The sequence below is a fragment of the Pristis pectinata genome, chromosome 33 (assembly GCF_009764475.1).
Source record: "Pristis pectinata isolate sPriPec2 chromosome 33, sPriPec2.1.pri, whole genome shotgun sequence".
NCBI classification, from domain to species: Eukaryota; Metazoa; Chordata; class Chondrichthyes; order Rhinopristiformes; family Pristidae; genus Pristis; species Pristis pectinata.
This window is the reverse complement of record NC_067437.1, coordinates 12979958-12993229: the sequence shown is the minus strand read 5'-3', so window position 1 is coordinate 12993229 and position 13272 is coordinate 12979958. Positions and strand designations below refer to the sequence as shown.

Below are 13272 nucleotides of genomic sequence, written 5' to 3'. Positions count from 1 at the left end.
CCCTCCCCCTCCCTCCCCCTCCCCCCCTCCCCCTCCCCCCCTCCCCCTCCCTCCCCCTCCCCCCCTCCCCCCTCCCCTCCTCCCCCTCCCCCCCTCCCTCCCCCTCCCCCCCTCCCCCTCCCTCCCCTCACCCTCCTCCCCCTCCCTCCCCTCACCCTCCCCTCACCCTCCCTCCCCTCACCCTCCTCACCCTCCCTCCCCTCACCCTCCCCCCCTCCCCTCCCCCCCTCCCCCCCCTCCCCTCCCCCCCTCCCCCCCTCCCCTCCCCCCCCTCTCCTCCCCCTCCCTCCCTCCCCCCCTCCCCTCCCCCCCTCTCCTCCCCCTCCCTCCCCTCCCCTCCCCTCCCCCTCCCTCCCCTCCCCTCCCCTCCCCTCCCCCTCCCTCCCCTCCCCCTCCCTCCCTCCCCCCCTCCCCCCCTCCCCTCCCCCCCTCCCCCCCTCCCCTCCCCCCCTCCCCCCCCTCCCCTCCCCCCCTCTCCCCCCCTCTCCTCCCCCCCTCTCCTCCCCTCCCCCCTCCCCTCTCCTCCCCTCCCCCCCTCCCCTCTCCTCCCCCCCTCCCCTCTCCTCCCCTCCCTCCCCTCTCCTCCCCTCCCTCCCCTCTCCTCCCCTCCCTCCCCTCCCCCCCCTCCATCCCTCCCCTCCATCCCCTCCCCCCCTCCCCTCCCCTCCCCTCCCCTCCTCTCCCCTCCTCTCCCCTCCTCCCTCCTCTCCCCTCCTCCCTCCTCCTCCCTCCTCGGACTCGCTCTCGCGCGGCGCGCGCCCATTCAAACGCTAACGGCGGCCGCGCGCCCATTCAAACGCTAACGGCGGCCGCGCGCGCTCGCCCCGCGCCGAACGGTCGCCGCTCCGGGAGGTGCCGGGTGGCCATGAACCCCGGGAAAAGGTAAAACCCCGAGAAACCGCAGCTCCTCGGCGCTAAAGGAGCAGGGAGCCCGATTAATGGGGGATCAATCGGGGGAAGGGGGAATGGAGTGAAGGTGGGTGCTTAGGGAGCGGGGAGGGTGAATAAATGAGATAGGAGATGAGGATGGGCAGAGTGGTTGGATAAGGTGAGGATGGGGTGAGCAAGGCAAAGTGAGTGACGGTGGATGGCATGGGGTGAGTGAGGTGAGGGGGTGGGTAAAGCAAGATGAATGTTGGTGGGCAGGGCAAGGTCAGGGTTGGGCAGGTGGAAGAGGTGAAGTTGGGTGGGATGTGATGGGGCAAGATCAGGTCAGATGGGATGGGTGAGGTTGAGGGTGTATGGGACCATGTGGGGTCAGGTATGGTGGACAGGTTACACCTGGGCGTGGCCAGGATCACTGCCCTGAAGGGTAGGGGTGTTTGTGGTCCAGGAGTGTTTAAATTAGAATGGCAATGGAGGGGAACAGATTAGTGAGGAGTCAAATGAAAGACAGAATAGGAAAAGCAAAGTGGAAGGCAGAGAAAATAGGGTAATAGCAAATTGAGCCTTTGTGCAAATAAAAACCCAAGACGGCTAATGTTAAAAAGAGAAGGCTAAAGGAATTGCACCTTAATGCATGGAGCCTTCACAAACTAGATGAATTAATGGTGCACACAGTTATGATATTGTTGCTATTACAGAGATATGGCCAAGGACGATCAAACGTTGGAAGTAAACATAGGGATTATTCAAAGTTTAGAAAGGAGGGGCAAAAAGGGAGAAGATGTGGGATAGTGTTATGAGTAAAGATGGAAATCAATGTTACGGTGAGGATAGATATTGGCTCGGAAGATCATGATGTGCAATCAGTATGGGTGAAGCTAAAGAACACCAAGGGGCAGAAAACATCGGGGGGGATTGTAGATCCCTGACAAGTAGTGGTGACATAAATAATGGAATTAAATAGGAAATTAGAAACTCGTGCAAGGAGAGTACAATTGTAATCATGGGTAACTTCAATTGACTTATTGGTCAAACAAAATTCAGATTCAGAGTAGTTTATTGTCATATATACAACAGGGTGCAATGAAATTCCTAGCTCATGTGAAGCCCACAGAGTAAACAATATACATGATATTAATAAATACAACAATAAATACAGTGACGAGTGCAAAAACAGAATGGTGCAAACGTAGTAATGCAATCTTGTAGTGCAAAAAGAAATGCTAAAGTGATAACAATGGAATAATCAAGAGAGGTGGAATTAAGAGTTTGGGAATGTGGCAGCCCCACTGGGAAGGAGATGTAAAAGAGTTTATTGGTTCAGAAGTCTGATAGCAGTGGAGAAGAAGCCATTGAGTCCGGTCATCTGGGTTTTCAAGTTCCTGTACCTTCTCCTAGAAAATAGAAGAGAGAAAAGGGAATGGCCAGGGTGGCATGCATCCTTGATGATACTGTTAGCCTTCCTGAAGCAAGTTAATTAGCAATAGTACTGTGAAGAAGGAATTCCTGAAGTATGTATGCAATGTTGTTTTTTTAGACCAATACAGTTGAGGATCATACTAGGGAAGAGACAATCCTAGACTGGGCATAGTGCAATAATAAAAGGAATAATTAACAATCTTGTTGAATGTGGTCCTTAAGATGGAGAGTGAAATAGCAGAATCAGAGACTAGCTTCCTGAATCCAGACAAAGGGAACTACAAGAGTTTGAGGCACGAATTGCCTATGACTGGGGAACTTTACTAAATGGGTCGACGATGGACAAAATTTATGAAATGTGTGCATGAACTAAAATAATTGTTCATTCATGTCTGGCACAAAATAATTCAGGAAAGAAGACTCAACCGTGGCTTCTGAAGGAGATTGGGGATAGTATTAAATCCAAAAAGAAGGCATATAAAATTGCCAGGAAAAAAAAGACCTGAGAATTAGGAGCAGTTTCGAATTCAGCAAAGGAGAACAACAAAATTGATAAAGAGGGGGAACTAGAGTATGAGAGTAAGTTTGCAGGGAACATTAAAAAAAAATGATTATAAGATCTTCAATAATATGTGAAGAGAATAAGGTTAGTGAAACCACATGTAGATCCCCTACAATTAAAAATGAGGCAAATTATAATTGGGAACAAAGAAATAGCAGAATATTTAAATATATAAAAGCAGGGAGGTTATATACAGTGCTATGAAACTTTGGTTAGGCTGGCGTACAGTGTGCAGTTCTGGTCACCATGATATAGGAATGATGTGATTGCATTGGAGAGGTTACAGAGGAGGTTCACTGGGATGTTGCCTGGGATAGTGTGTTTCAGTTATGAGGAGAGATTGCATCGGCTGAGTTTGTTTTGCTTGGAGCAGAGAAGATGAGGGGAGACCTGATAGCATATACAAAATAATGAGAGGCATAAGCAAGGTAGACATAGGAAACTTTTCTCTATAGCAGAGATGTCAAAAATTAGAGGACCTGTGTTTAGGGAAAAGGGTAAGAGATTAGGAGACAATCCGAGGAAGATTTTTTTCACCCAATTTGGCATGCACTGCCTGAAGGGTGGTGGAAGTGATATTTAAGAGGTATCTAGATGAGCATTTGCCAAGGGAAAGGAGGCTGCAGTCCAAAGCTGGTAAGTGGGATTAGTGTGGATGGGTAGTCGATGGTTGGCCTGGATCTGGTGGGCCAAAGGGTGCTTATACGCTGTCTGACTCTATGAATATGGGGAGAAGGTGGGAACAGTAAACCAAAGTGGATGATCAGCTGCAACCATGTTGAATAGTGGAGCAGGGCCAAATGGTCTACTCCCTGCTCCCATTTTCTACATTTCTATGTGAGGTGAGGGTGGCTGAGGGATTTGGGTAGTGGATGGGTTGAGGGTAAACTGGATGGGTAAGATGAGGTAGCTGAGGTGAATGTGCTGAGCACAGGTCAGATGGAGGGTGGATGGGCTAGGTCAGAGGGTGGGGTGAGGGTGGATGGGCTAGGTCAGAGGGTGGGGTGAGGGTGGATGGGCTAGGTCAGAGGGTGGGGTGAGGATGGATGGGCCAGATAAGAGGGTTGGGGTGGGTGGATGGGGCGGGTGGGAAGTTGGTGGATGGGAGGGATGTTTGGGTGGGGTGAGGGTGGATGGGAGGGTGGTTTGAGGGTGGATGGGAGTGGGTGCAGCGATGGCTGGTAAAATGAGGTGAGAATGGATGGGGTGAGTGATGAGTAAGGCAAAATGAGAAGGGGAGGGGTGATGGGTGGAGATCAAGTTGGGTGGCTTAGGATGGTGGGTTCTGATTGCTATTGTGGGAACTCAAAGGTGGAAAAGGCGAGGGTTGGTTTGGTTGAAGCTGGAGTGTAATCACTGGAGAGGGGTGAGTGACAGAAGGGTTGGAACTACTGTGGTTATCTTTGCCTCGGGCAGTTAATGAAGGGAGGGAGGGTGGGTGAAAGGATGGTGTGTCATGGTAAGTGAGTGATCTAGTGAAAGGTGGTTTAGAGTGCTGTCATTGTGGCTGGAATGGAATGATGAATGATTTGGGGTTAGATGGGTATGTGTGGATGGGGTGCAGTGGGATAGTGAGTGAGGGGAGGATGTGGGAATCTCTTGCCGAGGGTGGGTGAAAGTGTTGAAAGGCAAATTGTGGCAATTCAGATACTTAATGGTTTTCAAAGTTAAAGGGGAACCCTATTTTTTAATTACAGTAAGACTCTGATAATCCAGCACCCTCTGGACTTCAGTTGTGCTGGATTGGCAGATTTTTCAGATTATTGGCTAATAACTCCTACTAATACCTGAACCCACTTTTGAGTCGCCTTTTATTTAATATCACACAGGAGTATAATAACTTTTTCAGTGAACCAGGTATGTTTAAAGAGAATGCAGGGAATGGGGCCCCGATGAGTTTAAAAGGAGCATGGGAATGGGACCCAGTGAGTATAAAAGGAGCATGGGAAGATGGCCCCAGTGTTTAAAGGAGTACTGGAAACTAGGCCCTGGTCAGTTTTTAAGAGTGTGGAATGGGGCCCCATTGAGTTTAAGGAGTGCAGGAAAGATCACCCAGTGAACCAGATGCCAAACCATCAGGATTTCCGAATAATTGGATAGCACGTTATCAGAGTTTTACTGCATGTCAATGTCGCCTGGGAAATTTTGGATGGAACTTGTGAACAGTCCCAATTCTGCTCTGTAGTGCAGTCAAGGTCACAAAGCATTTGTTGAAATTTCGTAAGTTCCTTTTAAAAAAAAGAGCAGCCTAATCAACATGCAATCTGTGCGGCTGAAGTGGGAAACTGTTGTTAACCACAGTACAGACTCCAGATTTATATACACAATAAGTAGCCTGGAGGATCAGGAAAAGGCATTTCTGACCACGAGCTGAAGTTGTATACCAGAATGTAATATGTGTTTTGCTTTGCTCATGTTTTATGGTAGCTATATAAATTTTATATATTTTAAATTTAATACTTAAGCTGAGCATACTAATTAATTTAATGTAATTTAGATGTACACTGAGTTACTTATTTGTGTTTGTATGTTCTAGACATAGCTCTAAATCTGACAATTATTTTATTTACTGTAACTTCTGATGCAAATACTTATGTGATTTTTATATATATAGCAAAACTTATATAGTCAAGTTTTCTCACTGAACACCTTCCCATCAAGAGCTGGCTTATTGCTTACTAATTGTGCATGTGCAGACATGGCAATCCCAAAAGTTATACTTTTTAATTACTAATAATTGATAGGTTTTCTTTTGATCTGATCTTCAGGAATTCTGGATTAAATACAACACTGAAAATTCACTAGTGTTTGTATGGGTATGTGTGAGGTAGGTGACCAGGTTTTAGAGTCATAAATAGATGTTGCACAGAAACAGGCCCTTCAGATCACCATGTTCATGCTGACCATCAACTACCCATTTACACTAATCCTGCATTATTCCCAGTCTTCCTACATTCTATCAACTCCCCACAGATTTTACCATTTACTTCCACACTGGGAGCAACCTGCAGTGTTCATTTAACCTACTGATCTGCACTTCTTTGGGATGTGGGAGGAAATTGGAGCACCTAGAGGAAACGCAAATGGTCACACAGAGAATGTAGACTCCACAGAGACAGCCCTGGAGGCCAGGGTTAAACTTGGGTCTCTGTGCTGTGAGGCAGCAACTCTACTAGCTGTGCCACTGTGCACTTTTGAAGGTCTTAAGGTTGTTCCACTGTAGACTCCACAGAGACAGCCCTGGGGGCCAGGGTTAAACTTGGGTCTCTGGTGCTGTGAGGCAGCAACTCTACTAGCTGTGCCACTGTGCACTTTTGAAGGTCTTAAGGTTGTTCCACTGCAGGACGTAGGCTAAAGATACATGTAGATAGCTCTCTTTCAGATAATAAGCAATCTGGATAGAACAATCCATAAAAAAGAAGGAAAGCAGTCCTTCAGTGGCTTTCATCATTTAAGGGCAGTTGAGCATTTTATAGCCAACAAAGTACATACAAGAGCATTTTCTTTACCACTATTGGTAAATAGTGGTAAAGAAAATTCTTTAGGAATTCTTAATGCATATTCTTTACTAGCTATTGAAAATGTGCATCTAGGAAAATTAAAATATGTTGATGGCTCAAGTTTCTTGATATTCCACAGTCACAAGTGATGAATGTTTTTTACTTCCATGAAGGTATACAGCAGCATCTCTTATGATGGCTTCCTTGCTGCATCATGAAAGTCGGGCTGGTGGCAGCATCAACAGCAGTAACAAAAATATCAGGTATAATGAAGAATATGTGGAAGCAACAATTATATTGAGAAGGTTTCATGTATTTGTTCAGTGGAAAATCAGACTAACTAACTTGGCTAATGTTCAGGGATAAACTTGGAACAATAAACAGTTGTTGTGTAAAAGACTAATAAATTGCCAGTCAAATTTCTGATATTTTTGAAACTTTGATTCACATTTCTTTACACAGCCCTATTTGGATTTAACCTTTGTAACTAACAAGTCTAATCAGACTAATTGGATCAATTCTTCTGGTCTTTATATATTGTACATTAGGACAGAAGAAAATTCAACTATGCAAGGAATAAGGTTTATTCTGCTGGGCATGCTACTCCTTTATTTTGATGTCGTTCTTTCTCAATGCACTCTATTTCTAGCTTTACTAATTAGCATAGAAGATAATTCCTGGCACATATTTGGGTTCATCTGCTCTTTCTTGTATCTATTTTAACTTTGGGCCTAGAAATTCTTCAGCACAATGCCCAAAAAACTGGATTGCACAGATGAAAACATATTAGTGTGGTGTTAACCATTTTTGTGTATCTTTTCTATTGAATTAACGCCAGTCTAAGGCCATACCTAAATTGTAGGATGAAGTTCAAAAAGATGCAGCTAAGTTGAGGACAAGGCAAACAAAACAGGTGGAAAGTAGGAAAATTTTACTACCTTTGCCACCAATTTCCATCCTGCCTTCAAATTCACCTGGACTATTTCTGACACTTCTGTTTTCTGGATCTCTCTGTCTCAAGAGATCAACTATACAGCAAAATCCATCATAAGCCTAAGACTCCCACAGCTACCTTGACTACACCTCCTTCCACCTTGTCTCCTGTAAAGATGCCATCCTGTCCTCTCAATTTCTCCATCTCCATTGCATCTGTTCTCAAGATGAGGATTTGCACTCTAGGACTTTCTAAATATCTTCTTCCTTCAGGAAACATGGCTCTCCTTCTGCCATAGTTGATGGAGCCCTCGCATGCATTTCTTTGTTTCCCGCATGTCTCCTCTCAACCCCCCCCCCCACCCCTCTTCCCAGACAGAACAGAGATAAGAGTTCCCCTGCTCCTCACCTTTTGCCCTACTAGCATCAGCATCCAGCATATCAAACTTCAAACCGCCAGCTCTAATAAGATCCCACCCACCAGCCACAGCTTCCACTCTCCATCCCCTCCCCTTTCTGCTTTCCTCAGGGACCTCCTGGTTAGCTCATGCCATCCAACCAATCCCTTGCTGTCCCTGGCACTTTCCCCTGTAACTGTAGGAGGTGCAGCACTTGTCCCTACACCTCCCCCCTCCCATCTAGTGACTTAAGTAGTCCTTTCAGATTCATGTGCACCTCTTCCAACCTGGTCTATTGCACTTGATGCTCGCAATGTGGCCGCCTCTACATTGGCAAGACCAAGCATAGACTAGGCAATTGTTATGGATAGAGTTCAGGTGTTCTGCAAAATGACCACCTTGAGCTTTTGGTTGCATGTGATTTCTTATGTTTCTGCTTTGCAACCATTCCTACTCTAACATCAGCCTGCCATCCTTGGCTTCTCTATTGCCATGGTGAAGCTAAACACAAAGAAGAAGAACGACACCTTGTATTCCACTTGGCTAGCCTAATGTTAGGAACATAGGATTTTCCATTTTCAGGTAACTCACTCTCCCTCCCTCCCACACCCCCCACACCCCGTGTTCCTTTCCCACTCCCACCAGTCCACCCAGGGTCTCTCTCACTTTGTTCACCTTTTTAAATCCCTCCCGCCCTCGTTACCTAGACTCATCACACTCCCCCACCTCATTCCATTTCCCATTACCAACATACCGACCCAACTGGTTTTCTTCTCCCCTTCCCCTCCTGGTTCCATCTGCCCATCATCCCCCCTTCATATGGTTCCATCTATCATCTACCAGCCTTTGTCTTAACCCTTCCCCTCACTTCTATATGCTGGCTTGCTTTCTTCTACACTCTCAGTCCTGATGCAGGGTCTCAATCTGAAATGTCAACCATCTCTTTGCCACACAGATGCAGATGACCTAATGAGATCTTTCAGCAGTTTATTTTTAGTAGTACTGAAATTTCATTGGTAATGACGAAAGTTGTTTGGCATATTTATTTCTGGGGAGAAAATAGCTTAAATTATATAAACACTTTTTAATAACAATTTATACATGTTAATAATGGATTGTGAGGTTTCTGTTGAGAACTGGGTACCCAAATGTCATCCTTCATTTTCCAGCAAAGACTAGGGAGTGTGGAGTAATGATCATTCCTTATGGCCTGGAAGTTTGAAGTGGATAGGTTAGGGGGGTTGGGAGGTGTATTTGGTGGGCTTGGTGTGACTTTACTCCCTCTGGTATCTAGGCTGGGTGAATGGCAACAACAGTTGGCCTGTTCTAAACCCTAGAGCAGCTACCGTGGCTTGCCAACTGCCCCTCACCATCAGAGCAGGCTGACTTCACAAGACCTCACAGACAAAACCATTTGCCCTGTGTCTCTTTCCTCCTTGCACCTTGACCTCCACCAAATTCTGCTGCCACTAAAGTTTCTCCACTTCTCTGTCCTCTCTTCCAAACACCTTGAACAGAGAGAGTCAGTGCATGTGTTTGAGCAGGGTGGCACTCTGCACTAATGACCCAGGCCAAAAGACTGCAAGCTAGGCCTAATATTGCATAATCTACATCACAGTTTAGGTAGGGCTTTATGCCAAACATTAATAAGGTATGGACATTTTGGTGTGGAATTTTGTTTACTTGCTTTCATAGTCATACAACATGGAAACAGGCCCCTTATGTCACTGTGTCCATGCCAATCATAAAGCACCAATTACTCTAATCCCACTTTATTCTCCCCACATTCCCCTAAACTACCCCCTGCCCCCACCTCCAAGATTCTACCACTTGCCAACACACTCAGGACAATTTACTATGGTTAATTAACCTACCGACCTGCGCAACTTTGGAATGTAGGAGGAAACCGGAGAATAAACCACACAGTCACAGGGAAAATGTGCAAACTCCACACAGACAGCTCCAGAGGTCAGGATTGAACCTAGATTGCTGGGGTAGTGAGGCAGCAGTTCTACTAACAGCGGCACTGTGCTTCTGACAAATTCATTTCACTCAAATGATGTTGACAGTAGTGTTTCTGGTGACACCAAAATTTGTTTCTGGGGACACCTACAATCACATTGGTCTGACTCATGAGTACTGTCACATATGTATCTCCAGTAGTCATAGGAAGGGTACTGCACAACCCTCTGTCAAACTTTCTTTAAGCACACTGATCCAAACTCAGTTCCTAGTCACCACATCCTTGTGTGGTTTCATCAGGCTCGCCCTCAAAGTTGCCACATGAACTCCTGCAGAAACAGAAGTTGTTCCATGTTATCAGATCGGAATTAAGTTCAAAAACTGGATAAAGGTATCTGACAAATGACGAGACACTCATGGAAGGCAAATGGAAGAGAGGCATGTGTTCCCTCTATAAACGACTGCTCATTTGGAAGCCTTGAACAAGAACCCCTTCCATTTGTACATGCAAATGTAGAGTTTAGCAAAAAATGGGAAGTTCCCCACTTTGCCACTGGACTGTTCTTGATGATGCAGCAGTGAGCAGTATAGTATCATTTGTGGCATACCTGAGTTTAGAAGCTTCTAGGAATCCTGAGATAAGGTTTCTGAGAGTGTGGCTGACCCTGATTTTGAGAACAGTGCTGGACGTGTTTGTTTGCTGGCCAAACCTCAAGTAGCAAGTAGCCCATATTTCTCAAAAAAGTTAGGTTCACATTTTAATCTCAGAAATTTGCCTCTATATCCTTGCATCATTTTCCAGGCAGTTTTCAGTTATTTAAACTTAAGGGCCTGGTCCTATTTCTCTACTTAGGTATTTCCAGTTTCCTTAATTCCACTATTCCTTTCAATTTCTGTTTTTTATGAATTACGGTAGATTGATTAGAATCAGGAAAAGTGCTTTAGAAAATTGAATGATCAAGGTTAATCATGGACCATATTAGATCACGCAGAAGGTGACAAAGTTGTTGAAAATAATATCTTGGTTTAGAATTAAAGATGAGCAAAAGATGATAAAAAATGTTGTAAAGAGGGAATAACATAATATGAGAGTAAAACGGCAAGAAATATAAAGATTGTAGGGAAAATTTTTAAAAATGGGATTAGTGTAAATGGGTGCTTGACGCAGACTCAGTGGGCTGAAATGCCTATTGTGTATCTCATCGATTTTATGATTCTATACTTTAGTAAAAGGGAAGAGATTAGCTGAGGTAGGAAAAATTTTAATGAGGCTTAAATGTGTGTGGTGTCTCCATTGCGGAAGACACCACATCATGAGCACTACCTCTTCCAATTTAATGTATAGGATCAGTGCTTACAGTGCAATCTTCTCTACATTGTGGAATCCAAACACAAATTTGGTGAGCATTTTGCAGAACACCTTCATTCAGTCCTCAAGGGCAACCCTAAGCTATAGTTCCCCCTCACTTTAATTTCACCATCCCATTTCTACTTTGGCCTGTCTGTTATACACATCGAAAATTTTTACATTGAAAAGCTCAATGTAAGCTCAAAGAATAGAATCTCATCTTTTAATATGGCATATTACAGCCCTCTAACAAAACCATTAATCCCTGCCTTTCTAAGTGTAGATTAAGCCCATCCCTCAGAATTTTTTCCATTTGTTATATGGTGCCACCATCATACTAAATTGGATAGATTCAGAACATGTTTAGCATCTCAAAACTCAGCGTCAGTGAGGGTCATCAAGAGCAATAGAATTGTATTCCACATAAGTTATAACTTTGTGGTCCATATCACTACCTATCATTATTTCCATTGGTCCAGGTGAGCAACTCTGGTTCAATTGGGAAGGTAAAAGAGCATGCCTGGAGCTGCACTGGATGCATCTAGAAAATGAGATGCTGCTAAAATTACAAAGCAGGACCATATGTATGCCAAAAAGCAAACACAACTAACAGATCAAATTAAAGCTCCATAAGCCTGCTACATCTAATTTTGAATGTGGCAGACCACTAACAGGGAGGTTCCTTGAACACGCTTAGCCTGAGTGATGACAGAGCCCAGCACACGAATGCCAAAGTCAAGACTGCACTGCTTACAACCAATATTTTGTTTGTTTTTATACTGAGCAGCCTCTGAGGTAAAAGAAAATAATCGGATGCAGCAAAAATAGAAAGAAGCCATGATACAATATTCATATGGGATTAAGGTTCAAGTCATAAATTACTTTTTATTAATATAGGAAGAAATTTGGTGCAACTGCTCCACCATTTATTGATTATCTGAAAGAGATACTACGTCGATACCCTGATGGAGGCCAGATTCTTAAGGTAAATGCTCTTCATATTTTATTCTGTCCAGTAATATACTATTAACAATTCATAAAACATTCATCTTTCACATGTGACTGTTGCCTTGAACCATGATTCTCATGTCTCATTGTCATTACTGTAATTAAACATCATTAATTAATTGGAGACAATCGACTGGAGCATTGAAGGGATGGGATTGCTTATCCACGCAGTTAATGTTATTATTTTTAATTTATTTCTGAGGAATTACTTCAAAATGCAGATGATGCAGAAGCCAATGAGGTGGTGTTTATATTTGACGAAAGAACTTATGGGTCCACATCTTTGTTTATGAAGGATCTTAAAAAGTTTCAAGGTATGTGAATTCCAGAGGTTAAATTAATAAAAAAACAAGAAATATTCTAAAGCGGATTTTGAAATTTTTCTCAAGATAACTGATGTTCAAACCAAATAATGTTTAAAAGGTATGGTCCAACCCACATGTTGAGTAGCATGTTCATTTTGGTAGATTTCTAATCCATCCTGTTGCACTTCTCCTTTTCATTCTGCAGTATTTTTCCTTGATTTAATAGACCCAATTAATCAGTCACTTTGCTATTGCGTTCTTAGTAAGAAAGCCCAACAGCTTGGAATTTCACAACTCTTATCCTTATTGTCTATGCTGGAATCTCCTCGAGTGTAGCTGGAGGCAAAATATCTACATTCCCCAAAATCATGTTTCTTAACTGTGTCAGATTATTCTCACAGCAGTACGAAAATAATCTTCTTCCAATAGATGTAAGAATAGAATGCCATTAATAGCACTAGCAACATTCTGTTATTTGTTGAATTAGCTGGAAAAGACTCAATAGGCTGAATGGTCTTCAATGTTGTAAGTTCCTGTCATAAACCTAATTTGATAGCTGTACTCTTCTGGCCTTTGCATGCTTGATTAATGGTGTGGGGAAAAGCTATTCACTTTGATGGATGTTGAAGTACCCTACATTCAGTTCCCTTGTTGCTCCTGTCATTTCTTCCATTATTGTTCAATAGTGAGGAGTATTGTTTCATTAGCTATGGCAGGATGTAGATGGTAATTAGCAGTATGTTTTCATGTCAGCATTTGCCTGATGCCCTGAGCCTTGATGTATTCTAGAATCAAAGTTGTTGACCCCATAATGACTGCATTCCATTGATCCGCTACCTCTGGGAATTCCTTGGCCATGGGACAAGATGTGTACAGGGACGTTGTCTGAGACATTGGTTAATAAGTATGTTCCTGCGACTATGAATCTCAGACTTTTGCTTGGCTGGTGTGA

At 44.0% G+C, this 13272-nt stretch overlaps 1 protein-coding gene across 1 annotated transcript in view; it reads left to right on the top strand.

Moving 5' to 3' along the window:
• The window catches only part of LOC127585614 (sacsin-like), a 30242-nt gene that overhangs the window by 6372 nt on the left and 10598 nt on the right, over window positions 1-13272 (top strand). Inside the window, exons 4-6 of the mRNA XM_052043216.1 lie at window positions 6540-6629; window positions 11905-11992; window positions 12218-12329. Of these exons, the coding sequence (XP_051899176.1) occupies window positions 6540-6629; window positions 11905-11992; window positions 12218-12329 (290 nt within the window). The remainder of the gene's footprint in view (window positions 1-6539; window positions 6630-11904; window positions 11993-12217; window positions 12330-13272) is intronic.